Here is a 14,303-nt window from a genome sequence, read left to right as displayed (position 1 = left end):
CACAAACCAGTTGAGAGAAATGGTCCTGCCTTGTGCATCGGAGGCCAAGACTCGGGACACGCTTTCCACAGTGTAATCCCAAAAATATATAAACAATTCCGCTTTCCTGGCTGGACAGAAGGTTTTTAGTAATAAATGCAAGAAAAAAGTGCAATTAATAGTGAGTAATGCACATCTCACGTGATTGCAGGTAAGTTACAAGTATTGCATAAAGCACTTGTCATTTTTCCTTGGCAGGCAATAAATCAAATAAGTCTCGAGAGGATAGCTCAGGGGCAACACGCTCACCTGGGAAGCAAGACGACACCGTAGCAACACAGGTTCGATCCCCGGGTCCACGCTTAGAAACCCCTGGGTATTAAGCGCGTTATAAATAACCTATCATATCATATATCGTATCATAATGAGTTTGACATAAAGTGAGTAGAGTGTTCAGCGTTTCCCAGTGTCCAGTAGAATGAAATCCTTGAAAGCATCGGACATCACAATAGAGGCCCATCTTCACAGTTCTTGGCGAGAGCAGGTCTCTCTCGTGATCGTCTCCTATCCATTTACTACGCGTTTCGGGCTGCCGTGCCCTTCTTCAGGTGAAGATATCTGGGAAGGTAGATCCGTTCTTAAAGTACGGATAATGGTGCGTCCAGTGGACTACTCCTTTAGTTAAACAGGTCGGTCGCCCCCAGCCACTGACCTCGGGGTACGTGTTAGCGGGACTAGCGGTGAGCTTCATACAAGCAGTCTCTGTTGGTGAAATTGCAAAAGCCACGAGTGATGCAGGAAGCAGGCATCTCATTTGCTCTCTTGTGGGGTCAGTCGCTAAAGAAAGCGCTGAGTTCCACACGGAGAGTGGAAGGTGACAGTGTCACAGGACAGATTGTCGGTGGCCTGGACTCGCCTAATTTCCAAAGTCACCAATGTAGTGGTTGGATTCTATGCGATGTCGACATCCTGTTTGCATGTCTGGACTCCAGGCACATAGCCCGGTGGCTCTGTGGAGAAGGATGAGGCTTTTATTAGTGGGTTGTATCAGTTGGGTGGTCATGGGATCGCCGCCCGGCCTTCATTTCATGTTAACCTTCCCAGCGTTGCATTTCTTACATGTAATACGGTAGTCTAGATAGCTGTAGAGACTGTGCTCGCCCAGGGTGTTATGTTATGTTAGCGGTACTTGTATAGCGCACCGTCACCAACGGAATTGGTCCCCATGTGCTCTGGCGGATCTGTAAACAGGAAGGGTGGGTAGGGTTAGTCGCAGGAGGGGAGAAGGAGAGTGGGAGAAGTGGTGTGCTGTTGGCAGCTTCAGCTCGGTATACACCGAGTGCTGGGCTTTGGTGCTAGTATCGGATCGGAGGAGGGCCTTGAGTGCTGTGGGTGAAGTTTGTGTGTTGTTGATGCGGTGTGGTAAAGTGCGTGCGGATTGCTGCGAGAGAGGTGGTTGTGTGGTTTTGTGTGGATTAAGTATGCAGAAGATTGAGGGTCGGGTTAGTGGGTTCTGTATCCAGGTTCAGGTACTTATGGGTCCGTTAGTTGTATACCTGTTGGTTGGGATGTTGCCGGTTCCTCGTGGGCCGACTCGCTTTGGTGGTGTTGCGCTGATCCACCTGTATCCTATTGAGTGTGGTTGGATTGGTGGGTGCGTCTGAACCCAATCTTCAGGTGTGGGACTGGGTGCGTGGTATTTGTTCTCAGGTGATCTAGTATGACCCTGGTCGGTTAAGGCTTTGAATGGTTCAGGGTTGGGGTCTTGTTGCAGTGTTGTCCTTCTGTCCTGACCGGTTCTTTGATTTTCGTGGGGTGAACATCCTTGGGAATATTATTTAGTTGTAGTTTTGGGTGTGCTTTTCTGATGAGTTTGTGAGGGTTTGCTGCTTTGTGTGGGGGTCGTGGGTGCCTCCTGTGTTTTAGGCGTGTATGTTGTGGTTGTTGGTACATGTGCATGGACACAGTGCAAGTAGGCCACTCGTTGCTCAGAGGAGTAAGTCTTTTGCTGCGAGCCTCTGCTTCTGGGCGAGAGGCTGTATATGTAGCGTTGAAAGTCCAGCCTCATGTAAAAGTCCCAACGCTTTGGATGTGAGAGGGGTGCTGACCCCCATGCAGCTTCCGCAGGGTGATGCCCAATCCATTCCCATTTTGGTAACCAGTCCGTTCCAGGCCGGGTCTTGCCTGTTTGGTTCAGGTGCATTGTGGTGTCCCCTGGTCCCCCAGTTCTGCCGCTCCCTGGGTTGCTTGATCCATGGCCGGTTTCTGAGGAGTCTGGTGCATGCTGGTCATTGTAGTCTCTGAAAGAATAGAGCATTGCACCTGGCCAGCACAGAGGCTGATGGGCACTGCGACAAAAACAGAGGCAGCAATGCATCTGCCGGACTCCATGCCAGCCGCGGCAGGGGCCCCCACCAACTCCCCACACCGCCCTCTGGGTAGGTCTGGCGGTGCCGTGGTAGGCCGCCTCCCCGAATGTGACTGGGATCCTCGCCCCACTTAATGGGATCTGGTGCATGACCCTGTAACACGCGGTACAGGCGGCTGGCAGTGTCTGCTGGGCGCCGCAAGTGTGTGCTCTGCATGTGTGCTGGGTGTGTTTGTACGTGTGTGTGTGTCTTGGTAGATACACTGGATTAGTTTGTGAGTCCTTTGGCTGAATGTGTTAGTGCATAGCCCGTGTGCATGGAAGCAGTGTGCAGTGCAGCGTGCCTGGGTGTCTTGTGCACGCTGTGCTATGTCCCTGGATGTGTTTGTACTTGTGTGTGTGTGTGTGTGTGTCTTGGTAGATGCATAGGTTTGCTATGCGCTGGATTGGTTTGTGAGTCATTTGGCTGAGTGTGTTAGTGCATAGCCCGTGTGCATGGAAGTAGTGTGCAGTGCAGCGTGCCTGGGTGTCTTGTGCACGCTGTGCTATGTCCCTGGATGTGTTTGCACGTGTGTGTGTGTGTCTTGGTAGCTTCACTGGATTAGTTTGTGAGTCCTTTGGCTGAGTGTGTTAGTGCATAGCCCGTGTGCATGGAAGCAGTGTGCAGTGCAGTGTGTCTGGGTGCCTTGCGCATGCCGTGCCATGGCCCTGGAGGTGGCGTGCATGCGTGGTGCCACCTGGGGATGCGGAGCGGCCGAGTGCTTGGGGGGGGGGGGTGTGTGTGTGTGTGTGTGCGCGCGCGCGCGCTGCAGCGCTGCCACGCTGCCACGCTGCCCTGTGTCGCCAGCACATACCTTGTAATTAACGCCCTGTCCGACCTCTTGTTTTGCAGGCGCGGCGCGGAGCCGAGCTGCTGGTGCCCGCGGAAGCTCACTCGGATGATGCTGCCGGTTGCTAGGGGACGCTTCCATCCTGTTGACACCTCTGCCTCGGCTGTGGACGGTGTTCCCTTCTGCAGGGCTGCGGAGTAGGGCACAGTCCCTGGGCACGGCGCCTGGGAAGCTCCTCTCTCTGCTGAGCGCCCTGTGGCATAGGGTGGCAAGGGCCCTGGAGCGCAGCTGCACGCCTGCAGAGGACTCTGACGCCAAAGCGCCCCTCTAGGGGGTTCCCTTCCTTTCACCCTAGTTTCTTGCATTCTTTGTGGCCAAAATGACGAACAATTCGGCCGATCACCACCCTGGGAACTCCGTTGTGGAGAGCAACCATGACGCCGACTTTGGGTGCTCGCTGGAGGACATGCGGGGGCTCATGGAGCTGCGCGGGGGCGAGGCCGTGGCACGCATCAGCGAGGTCTACGGCGGGGTCCAGAACATATGCCGGCGGCTGAAGACCTCTCCGGTGGAAGGTGAGCTTTGATGGTCCGCTGGGGGGCGGGGGTGAGTGAGGGCGGAGCGGGGCCTTGGGTTTGGAGATGGTGGGACTGTGCCACGCGTGGTCATGTTCACGCTCACTGGGTATGTGAAGGAAGCAGCCGCGTTGCCTTTGATTAGTGATGGACCATTGGAACATCTTGGCTATGTTTTGGGGTACAGTTTCTGAATCCGTGCTTTCTCCCCAGGTAAAGAAACCAGCTGCCATGCAAAGCGAGGGTAGAGTGCCAACCATCACCGGGCAATACCACCCTTTGCCGTTCTAACACTGTGCCCTCCACATGTAGAGCATGCCTGCTTTGGGGAGAGGGAATTGGTGGCGCCTGTGGTGGATTAGAGAAGAAACTTCCTCCCTGACTGTAAGCTCATCCCCCAGAGCAGTGGCACTCGGGGGGCAGGGCTGGATATTAGGATGGGATCAGCAGGAGTTGCAAGCAGCCCCCTGGGTATCCCGCAGTAACCGGTCACCAGGAGCTACCACCGGGGAACCAGGGGGTAAAGGCAGCCCCCTGGGTATCCCGCAGTAACCGGTCACCAGGAGCTACCACCGGGGAACCAGGGGGTAAAGGCAGCCCCTGGGTATCCCGCAGTAACCGGTCACCAGGAGTTACCACCGGGGAACGAGGAGGTAGTACCTAGTGTTACACAAATCAACCCTCCTCGTAAAATGCAACGTATAACTGTATCCATTATTTATGCCCCCTTGTGCTTTAACTGCCACCCAGATGTGTCCTAAGATTGCCCCCAAACGCACAGAGTTAAATTGACATAGTTGTGTTTGTTTAGCATCAGTTGGCCTGGGGATCGAAAAGCGTATACTGCTGTTTTGCCGACAGGAATTCCTTCGAAGTAATTTACTCCCCTCAATGAGCCCGAGGTGCGTAGAGGCAGCCGGACCACCCTTGCACCAGAGTCCTGGAAAACCCCAGCACAGAAACTGCTGAAGACCATGGTGTGGTCCACCAGGGAAGAGCCTCGAGCCGGGATTTGGATGGTGGAGGGGCTGGCTCTCCATGATGGCTTCTCATCTAGCTCTGCCGTGGTAGGGCTCGAGGCGCCGGCCGTGCATGGAAAGCTCATGCACTGAGATCCTTCACTCACGCCCTCACTTCAGGCGAGACTGCGTCACCGTGTATCATAACGGAAAACCTATCCTGGGTATCTGGTCTATCCCACAGGCCTTATTCTCCTCTTAGAGTAACACAAGGATATACCCACTCCTTTACATCACTGTGTACTAGCCATGAACCCACTAATCAAGAGCCACACCGTTCACGAGGATGTGGTAGGCTTGGGGACATCCATGCCTCCCGTCAGTGCTTTAGTTTAGTTCATTTATTTCTATAGCGCACTTAACCCTCAAGTATATAGGCGCTTTAGCTTGGTTACAGAGTTACAGATATAAGTCAGTGCGCAAGTCACTGAATTAAAACATATATGCAGGATTTACTAAATTGAGTCAGTACAAATACAAGTCATCTCGCAGTAGAGTTAAGCATACATACAACATCTACAAAATGTACAAACACAGCAAGTAATATAGCGACTGGTTTGCGATACAATGCAAGTCTGGGGAGCAGGTGGCAAGGATATAGGTGCAGAGAAGCCAGTCACAGTACATATTTTCAGTACAAGCCCCGTTTTCACCCTAGATCTAAAGGTCCAGAAAGAGGGGTCGGTTCTGATGGCAGTGGGGAGGGAGTTCCAGCACTTGGCTGCTAACACTGGGCAGCTTGAGCCCCCTGCCATTTTTAGATTATACTTGGGTCCATTGAGGCAGTGAAGGTAGGATGATCTAATGGGTCTGGTAGAGGAGTGTCTAGAGAATTTGTCAGCTGAGTGTTGGGGGACTGTATAGGCCAGGCATTTGTGAGTTTTAAGCTGCATTGTGTTAAGTTCATCAAAAAATAACAAGACTCTGAATACACCTCGCAAGTGACCCAAGGAATAGCACAACATGCCCCCTACCAGAGCTGCCTTCTACTTGCTCCCCACGCCCACACGCATTAAACTCTTCAGTGCCAACTTTCATTCAGCCATGCATTATCTGGGCATACCGTCTCCTTCCTCATCATCGCCCTGGCCGCTGAGGGGACCCCGCAGAGGAGGCGCACAGGTGTGTGGATCCCTACAGCGATTTGACTTGGAACATTCCGGTCTCTTATGCTATGTTATGGGGGTCTTCTAGAGCAGCGCTTCTTGGCACTTTGGGACCGGCAAGGGGGTGGGGGGGGGGCATGCAGTTTGGGGAATAGCATGCGCAGGGCAAACTTCCTATTGGTAAAGTCTTGCTGCAGGGCAGCTACGTGCAACCATGGTCTGCTGAAGTTCAGCATCTACGTGTTAACAAGTGTGCAGTGCTGGGTGTTCTACCACATGCCATAGTCCATTTCCAGGGAGTGGCACGTACTGCCCCTGGAATCTGATTGGCCACCCTATTATCCTAAACGAATCCTAAAACATTAAACTCAGGAATGTAAGTCACTAATGTTAGTAATTAAAGTAGATATGGGTAGTGAAGGCAAATGGTACATTAATGCTATTCAGACTTTTGTGTGTGTGTGCTTGTACTTCATGCCACCCCAGCATATGTCGGTGCCCCACTTTGGCCACCCCAGTCAAGCGTCTGGACACGCCAATGCGGCTGACGCTAATCGTGGGCAGGAGTTTTGAAGGTTGCTAGAGTGAAGCTTACGGAGAGGGAGCAGTTGATTGATGTGAGCGGGTACTTGTTATACTGGGAGCCTATGGAAGTGTGAGGCATGAGTAGCATGCCAGTCCTGGCGTGCTGCTAATGATCTCTGCCTTAATGCCAGTAAGACAGAGATCATCCTCACTGGGACTCCTGCTTTCCCACTTTCACTCTGGCCGACCACCCTTGGTCCCGCTCCCTCACCCACTAGTGAGGCAAAAAAACTGGGGGTCATCTTCGACTCTACTCTCTCCTTCTCTTCCCACATCTCGGACATGTCCAAAAAGTCACACTACCAGCTGCACCTCCTCAGAGGTATTCTACCTTTCCTCTCCTTCCCCCAGAAGCTCGCTGTCTCCAGAGCCCTGGTTCTCTTCAGACTGGACTACTGCAACAGTCTTTTTCTCAATCTTCCTACCTCTACTCTTCGACCTTTTCAACTTATCCAGAACAGAACCACAAGACTTCTCCTTGGCCTCAAGCCCGGGGACCACATCTCTCTGGCACTGAAATCCCTCCACTGGCTCCCCTTGGCTGCAAGGATCAAGTTCAAGTCCCTCTGCAATGTCCACAAGGACTTCTGGGGCCGGGGTTCGCACTATCTACAACGCTCTCTTCCTAAATACTCTCCCTCTAGAGGGCTCCCCTCGTCCTCCTTCAACTCTCTGCGGGTGAGCCACTTTCACAAACAGAGATTTGGGGGTAGATCCTTATCCTCTGCAGGTGCCTCCCTCTGGAACAGCCTACCTGCCTCTCTCCGTCTAGAGCCTGACCTCCTTAAGTTCAGGAAACTCCTCAAGACGTTCCTCTTCTCTCCCTCTCCCTCCTTCTCTTTCTCTCTCCCTTGCTAATCTCCTCCTTCCTCCTCTCTGCTGCCCCCCTCCTTGGTTCTCATCCCCAACCTGCTCAGTCAGCTGACTGGTCGCCTGGCGCACCTCCAGCGCCTCAAAGGGCCAACTCCCCCCCCCCCTCCAGTCCTGCACTTGCCTCCGGGCCCAACTCTGCCTTGCACTTGCCCTCAGAATAAGTCCCATGAGAGTGCACCCACCCTGCACTCAACCCTGGCCCTTACTGGACTGGGAGCTCTTGTCCGTGACCCTCCCTCACACTTCTGTCTGCGCACTTACACGGTCTAGCTGCACTTGCTGCGCTTGGCTTGGCATGTTTGTATGTCATGTCCTCCTCTATCTCCCCTCCCATAGGTCGACCAACCTTTTTGTCTTGTTCTGTTCCTTCCCCCTCACCCCCCACCCCCATGCTAGATATTGCTGTTAGATCATTCAGAATATTCAAGGCATAAGAGTGAGGTCGATATCCCTTTGTTCCCTTCCTGCCTTGAAGCGCTTTGAAGCTCTTCACTGTGTATAAGCTCTATACAAATAACCAATAACAATTCCAAAGTAGACGGAGAAGGCTTGGATTCCGGGGAAGGTATTGGCGTCAGGGGCGAGAGAGGCAGGGCTCTCTCTCTGGGTAGTGTGTACCCATCAGTGGTTGCACTGTTGAGGTGGCCCCTCTAAGCCTAGGACTGCCTGGTCTACTGAAGTACTGTGGCTGATCTTGGCTCAGATTTCTTCTTACTGTGGTCAATCTATCAGACCTCGATTTTTGTAGGTGGTTGCCCTTTTGTAATCCGTTGTCTTCCGTTAGTATCAAGTTGTGTGGTGTTGGTGCGCGGCCTGGTAACTTGTGAAGATCAAGAAGTGTGCCGATTCCTTCAGATATGGAGACCCCTAGAATCGGGAGCCCCGTAGGCAATTCTGTGGGTGAGGGGCACCATCCGGGTAGCGGAGTTCCGTTTTCTGTTAGCACAGTATGGTCTTCATTTGGATTCCTTCTATCCCCTTGCCATACAAGGCCTGGCGGGGATACGGGCTGCTTTGAATTGACTCTTGACTGGCCCCCAGTTTAGAGCTTCCAATGCAGGGGTGATGTTCCTCTGGTCTAGTCTCCCCTCTGTCTGTATTCTCTAGAATCCTTATAAGACGGGACTCTGGAAAGTGTACTCCAGCACCCGTCCTAGAATAATGGAAGAGGCAGAACAGCGAGCTGAGGAACTCCTCATGGGTCTTCTCCATCTCCAGGGGGAGGAAGGGCCACACTGCCCTGCGGCTTCAGTGTACTCCAGCAGCAGTCCTAGAATAATGGAAGAGGCAGAACAGCGAGCTGAGGAACTCCTCATGGGTCTTCTCCATCTCCAGGGGGAGGAAGGGCCACACTGCCCTGCGGCTTCAGTGTACTCCAGCAGCAGTCCTAGAATAATGGAAGAGGCAGAACAGCGAGCTGAGGAACTCCTCATGCGTCTTCTCCGTCTCCAGGTGGGGAGAAGGGCCACACTGCCCTGGTTCCAGCAGAATGCTGCTGCGTTCCCATCTGTTCTAGCCGGGGAATTACTTGGGGGGGCTCCACGCTCTGTGGGGTGCATCTGGGGGTTGGTTTTGTCAGGGTTGTGCTTGAGTCTGTTGTTGGTCATCCATGAGTGTGCATTGTGGGGGGTGGGAGGGAGGGGTACATGTGGGGTCTGGATGAACTTTGTGATTCTCTTTGAAGAGGTGAAGGCGTTGCTAGCAGGGGGGGCGGGGCGCTAAGGGGGCTATAACCGCAGGTCTTTTGGTTGTAGCCCCGGATAGAAGCTCAGGTGCTACAACTAAAAGGTTAGCTAGCCCCCAGTCCCGAAAGTCCCGACATCAGCGTACGCCTTGATCTGTTCCAGACCTAGCAAAACCCAGTGCCTGCATCTTGTCCGCCTAGTTGTGGCTGGCATGGTGGCATAGCATGGTGGCATGGCAGCCTGTGTTCTCTTAGTCTTATGAGCAGTGCCTTCAACATGGTGAACCAGAGCCAAGAGGGGCTGCATTCCTGTGTCACTGCCCAAGTGATGGCGAAATAATTCGATTGGAAAGTAGGTGCAGAGCATCAGCCAATGGGGTGGTGTTTGGATCAGGCCAGCTTCCTCCCAATGAGAATGCAGTGGCTAATGGTGTCCATCACTATCATGGCATGTCTGCATTAGAGCCGGTCTTTAGACCTCTCCGATTTATAGACTGGACTCCTTTCTTCCTCTTGGTCTGCGCCCTGCCTGGGCCTGGTGTATTATCTTGTTGGTTCCAGTGTGGTTTGCTCGCTTGCTGAGTGGTGGTACGCCTTGTATCCCTTATGTAATCATGTCCCCACTCGCTGAGTGGTGGCATGCCTCCTGTCCTGTGTGAAGGCATGTCCCCCACTCGCTCAGTTGTGGCACGCCTCCCATCCTGTGTGTAGGCATGTCCCCCATTTGGTGATTGGTGGCACGCCTCCCATCCTGTGTGTAGGCATGTCCCCCATTTGCTGATTGGTGGCACGCCTCCCATCCCTTGCGTAAGCATCTCCCTCACTTGCTGAGTGGTGGCACGCCTCCCATCCTGTGTGTAAGCATGTACTCCACTCGCTGAGTTCGTTGAGTGGTGGCACACCTCCCATCCTGTGTAGGCATGTCCCCGACTTGCTAAGTGGTGGCACGCCTCCCATCCTGTGTGTAGCCATGTCCCCCACTCGCTGAGTTCGTTGAGCGGTGGCACGCCTCCCATCCTGTGTAGGCATGTCCCCCACTTGCTAAGTGGTGGCACGCCTCCCATCCTGTGTAGGCATGTACTCCACTCGCTAAGTGGTGGCACGCCTCCCATCCTGTATAGGCATCTCCCTCACTTGCTGAGTGGTGGCACGCCTCCCATCCTGTGTGTAAGCATGTACTCCACTTGTTGAGTGGTGGTATGCCTCACATCCCTTGTGTAAGCATGTCCCAAACTTGCTGAGTGGTGGCACGCCTCCCATCCTGTGTGTAGCCATGTCCCCCACTCACTGAGTTCGTTGAGTGGTGGCACACCTCCCATCCTGTGTAGGCATGTCCCCCACTTGCTAAGTGGTGGCACGCCTCCCATCCTGTGTAGGCATCTCCCTCACTTGCTGAGTGGTGGAACGCCTCCCATCCTGTGTGGGCATGTCCCCCACTTGCTGAGTGGTGGCATGCCTCCCATCCTGTGTGGGCATGTCCCCCACTTGCTGAGTGGTGGCATGCCTCCCATCCCTTGTGTAAGCATCTCCCTCACTTGCTGAGTGGTGACACGCCTCCCGTCCTGTGTATAGGCATGTCCCCCACTCGCTCAGTGGTAGCACGCCTCCCATCCTGTGTGTAGGCATGTCCCTCACTCGCTGAGTGGTAGCACGCCTCCTATCCTGTGTGTAATCATGTCCCCCACTTGCTGAGTGCTGGCATGCCTCCCATCCTGTGTGTAAGCATGTACTCCACTTGCTGAGTGGTGGTACGCCTCACATCCCTTGTGTAAGCATGTCCCAAACTTGCTGAGTGGTGGCACGCCTCCCGTCCTGTGTGTAGGCATGTCCCCCGCTCGCTCACTGGTGGCAGGCCTCCCATCCTGTGTGTAGGCATGTCCCCCACTTTCTAAGGGATGGCACACCTCCCATCCTGCTTGTAGGCATGTCCTCCACTCGCTCAGTTCGCTGAGTGGTGGCACGCCTCCCATCCCGTGTGTATTGATATTGATAGTGATATTGTATTTGTATCGCGCTCGTACACAAGTGTTTCAGAGCGCAACGAGGCAAGGGTGTGGAACAAAGGAGAACAAAACAATGATCTTACTAGGCTCATTGACATTGAGAACGCGCAAGTGCATGGGAGAGGGAAAGGGGAAAAGTGCATGGAAGGACTATAGATAAATGATAAATAAATAATAAAAAGCAACAAACAGTGCTAGTGCAGCCAGCAAGTGGCAAGTGCTGGGTCCAAGACAACAGACAGGGTCTGTCTGGTAAGTGCAGAGAAAAAGGGGGGGAGGGGCGGCTGTATGGTTACATATATAAACCCCCGTGCAAGGGGTGCCAGGAGGCAGTGCGGGTGGGTGGCAGGTTGAGCAGGTACCTGGGCACAGGGGACAGAGGGTCGCCAGGTGCATGGTGCCAAGAGTGAGCAGATCAGCAGGGGCGAGGAGGGGCGAAGGCAGAAGCAAAGAGGAAGGTCTTGAGGTGCTTCCGGAACCGGAGATGGTTCTCCTCAAGTTTTAGAGTGGCAGGGAGGCTGTTCCAGAGGGAGGCCCCAGACAAAGACAGATATCTACCCCCAGCCCATTTCTTTGAAAAACGACTGACCTTGAGGGAGTTAGAGGTAGAGGAGCGAAGAGCTCGAGAGGGGAGGTATTTGCGGAGGGATAGCTGAAGGTATTTTGGACCCAGTCCCCAGAAAGCCTTTTGTACAATGCAGAGGGTCTTGAATTTAATTCTTGCATCCACTGAGAGCCAATGAAGGGATTTCAGAGCTGGAGAGATACGATCCCAGGGCTTGAGGCCAAGGACAAGTCTCGCAGTCCTGTTCTGGATTAGTTCCAGAAGGCGTAGAGTAGAGGCAGGTAGATTTAGAAAGAGGCTGTTACAATAGTCCAACCAAGAGAGAACCAGAGCTTGGGAGACAGTGAGCTTCTGGGGGAAGGCGAGGAAAGGCAGAGTACCTCTGAGGAGGTGCAGTAGGAAGTTTGACTTTTTAGAGATATCTGAGATGTGGGCAGAGAAGGAAAGCGTGGAATCAAAGATGACCCTGAGGTTCTTAGCCTCTCAGGTAGGGGTAGGAGGAGGGCCAAGGGAGGCCGGCCGGAGAGTGACCGGAAAGGAAGGTGAAGGTGTGCCGATGTGGAGGTTCTCAGTCTTGCTGGCATTCAGACAGAGATCGTTGGCGACACACCAATCCTGAAGGGCAGAGAGGCAGTCAGAGATGAAAGAAGGAGAAGAGGTGGCAGAGGGAAGCCTAAAAATGAGTCGAGTGACATCAGCATAGGACTGAAAGTTGGAGCAGAAAATGGCAATGCGGTGGGCGAGAGTCGCCAGGTATTGGTTGAAGAGCCAGGGCGAGAGGTTAGACCCCTGGGGAACACTGCAGGTAGAAAGGGAGATAGAGAAAAAGGAAGGACCCAAGTTGGACCTGGGAGTGTCGATCAGAGAGGAAAGAGGTCAGCCAGGCCAGAGCCTGATCAGTGATACCCAGGTTGTCACAGAGACAGTTGAGCAGGATAGTATGGTTGACCATGTCGAAGACAGAGGAGAGATCGAGAAGGATGAGGACAGAGGGAATGTTAGAGTCAAGGTTGGAGAGCAGATCTTCACGAATGTTGAGGAGAGCAGTTTCTGTGCTTCTGGCAGCTCTTAAGCCAGACTGATAGTCGTGGAGACAGCCAACAATCAGAATGGAGGTTGAGCTGCAAGATGGCCAGCTTTTCCAGGAGTTTGCCCAGAAATGGAGTGATGGATATTGGGCGATAGTCAGCTGGGCAGGAACGGTCGGCTGTGGGTTTTTTGAGAAGAGGGTGAACAAGAGATTTCTTCAGAGGGGAGGGGAAGGTTCCTGAGGCGAAGGAGTGGTTGCAGAAATCAGCCAGGGCAGGAGCAAGGGTGTCAATGTGGTCCTTGATGGTTTTGGAAGAACAGGGAGGAACCTGTTTTGACTAGACTTTCATAGATCTGACTTGTCTAGAGCCCTTGTCAGGGAAGAAAATAGGAAAAGACGGGAAGGAAGGTGGGGGGGTGGCTGTAGGAGGACCAGAGTTCAAAGAAGGAGGGGGATAGGGCGAGGGGATGAGAGGCTGGACAGGATATCCTGGGTTTTAGAGATGAAGTGAGAGGCAGGGGCCGTGTAAAGGGCCTGGGAAGTGACAGGAGAGGTAGAGAATGCAGCAGGGTTGGCCAGCTCCTTTCAGATTTTAAAGAGTTTGTCCGAGTTGTTGGATGCCGCAGAGACACGGGTTTGGATGTAGGCTCTCTTCTTAGTGTGGAGAGAGAGTTGGTATTGCCTTTGGAGCAGGCGACAGGCCAGTTTGTCAGAGGATGACCAAGAAGCCCTCCATTTCCTTTCAACCACCCTACACTTGCGTTTAGTGTAGCTAGGTCGGATTCATACCAAGAATGCATTTGGCTTTGGGCTTGTAGTGTATTGTATTGTATTGTAATTTGTAAAGCGCACGGTCGCCCAGAGGCATCATGGCGCTAAAGAAAGGGGCTACTCAGCCGAGGAAAAAACCGATGGAGGACCAGAGCTTCAAACGGATCCTCATGAGGGGGGGCCAGAGTATTGGAAATGGAAGAGTAGAGCATAGACAAGGCTGTGTCATGATGTGAGGCAGCCAAAGGCAGAGGGAGGGATAAGGTGGCGGCGAAAGCCTCAACTGACACACACGCTTCATGGGCCGGATGTCCAAGAAGGTAGTTGGCAGTTTTGGGGTAGGCTTGGCCTGGGGTGGAAGAGAGGGAGAGATGAGGAGAGGGGGGAGTGATCTCTCCAGGAGAGATGAATGGTCAGAGGGATGGAGAGGAGGATGTCAGAGGAGATCAAGACATCAGCTGTGTGTCCTGCAGAGTGAGTCGGGCCATAGGGGAGGATAGAGAGGGAGAGGGAATCGCAGAGGTCACGGAAGAGTACAGGAGGAACAAGGAGAGTCAGGATGGATATTAAGGACACCAGGAAGGAGGAGTTGAGTGGTTGAGGCCAGGTGGAACAAGGAGAGGTCCGCCCACTCAGAGAAATTAGGTGATCTGACCACAGGGCCGGTAGGCAGTAGCCACAATAAGAGAGTGGCTAGGAGAGAGAGAGAGAAAGACGGCAGACAAGGTATTCGAAAGAGGAGTAGGTCTGCGTGGGAATAATGGAAGCAGAAATCCACTCGGGGAAAGATCAGGGCTACACCCCCACGGGACCGGGTGGATCTGGCTGCGCTGAGAATCTTGTAGCTGTCAGGGAGGAGAGTGTAAAAGCTTGTGACAGAGCTGGCCGTGAACCGTGTCTCAGTAAGAGTACGGA

The 14,303-nt window shown here is 53.4% G+C and overlaps 1 protein-coding gene across 5 annotated transcripts in view; it reads left to right on the top strand.

The window, feature by feature from the left end:
• ATP2B4 (ATPase plasma membrane Ca2+ transporting 4) overlaps nucleotides 1–14,303 on the top strand; it is an 803,527-nt gene that overhangs the window by 209,162 nt on the left and 580,062 nt on the right. For all 5 annotated transcript variants that reach the window (XM_069633088.1, XM_069633085.1, XM_069633084.1 and 2 more), the window contains exon 2: nucleotides 3,240–3,752. In XM_069633088.1, the coding sequence (XP_069489189.1) occupies nucleotides 3,557–3,752 (196 nt within the window). In that variant the 5' untranslated portion in view covers nucleotides 3,240–3,556. The remainder of the gene's footprint in view (nucleotides 1–3,239; nucleotides 3,753–14,303) is intronic.

The sequence above is a fragment of the Ambystoma mexicanum genome, chromosome 13 (assembly GCF_040938575.1).
Source record: "Ambystoma mexicanum isolate Mex_15411 chromosome 13, UKY_AmexF1_1, whole genome shotgun sequence".
In the NCBI taxonomy this organism is placed as follows: Eukaryota; Metazoa; Chordata; class Amphibia; order Caudata; family Ambystomatidae; genus Ambystoma; species Ambystoma mexicanum.
This window is presented reverse-complemented; position numbering and strand designations above follow the sequence as displayed.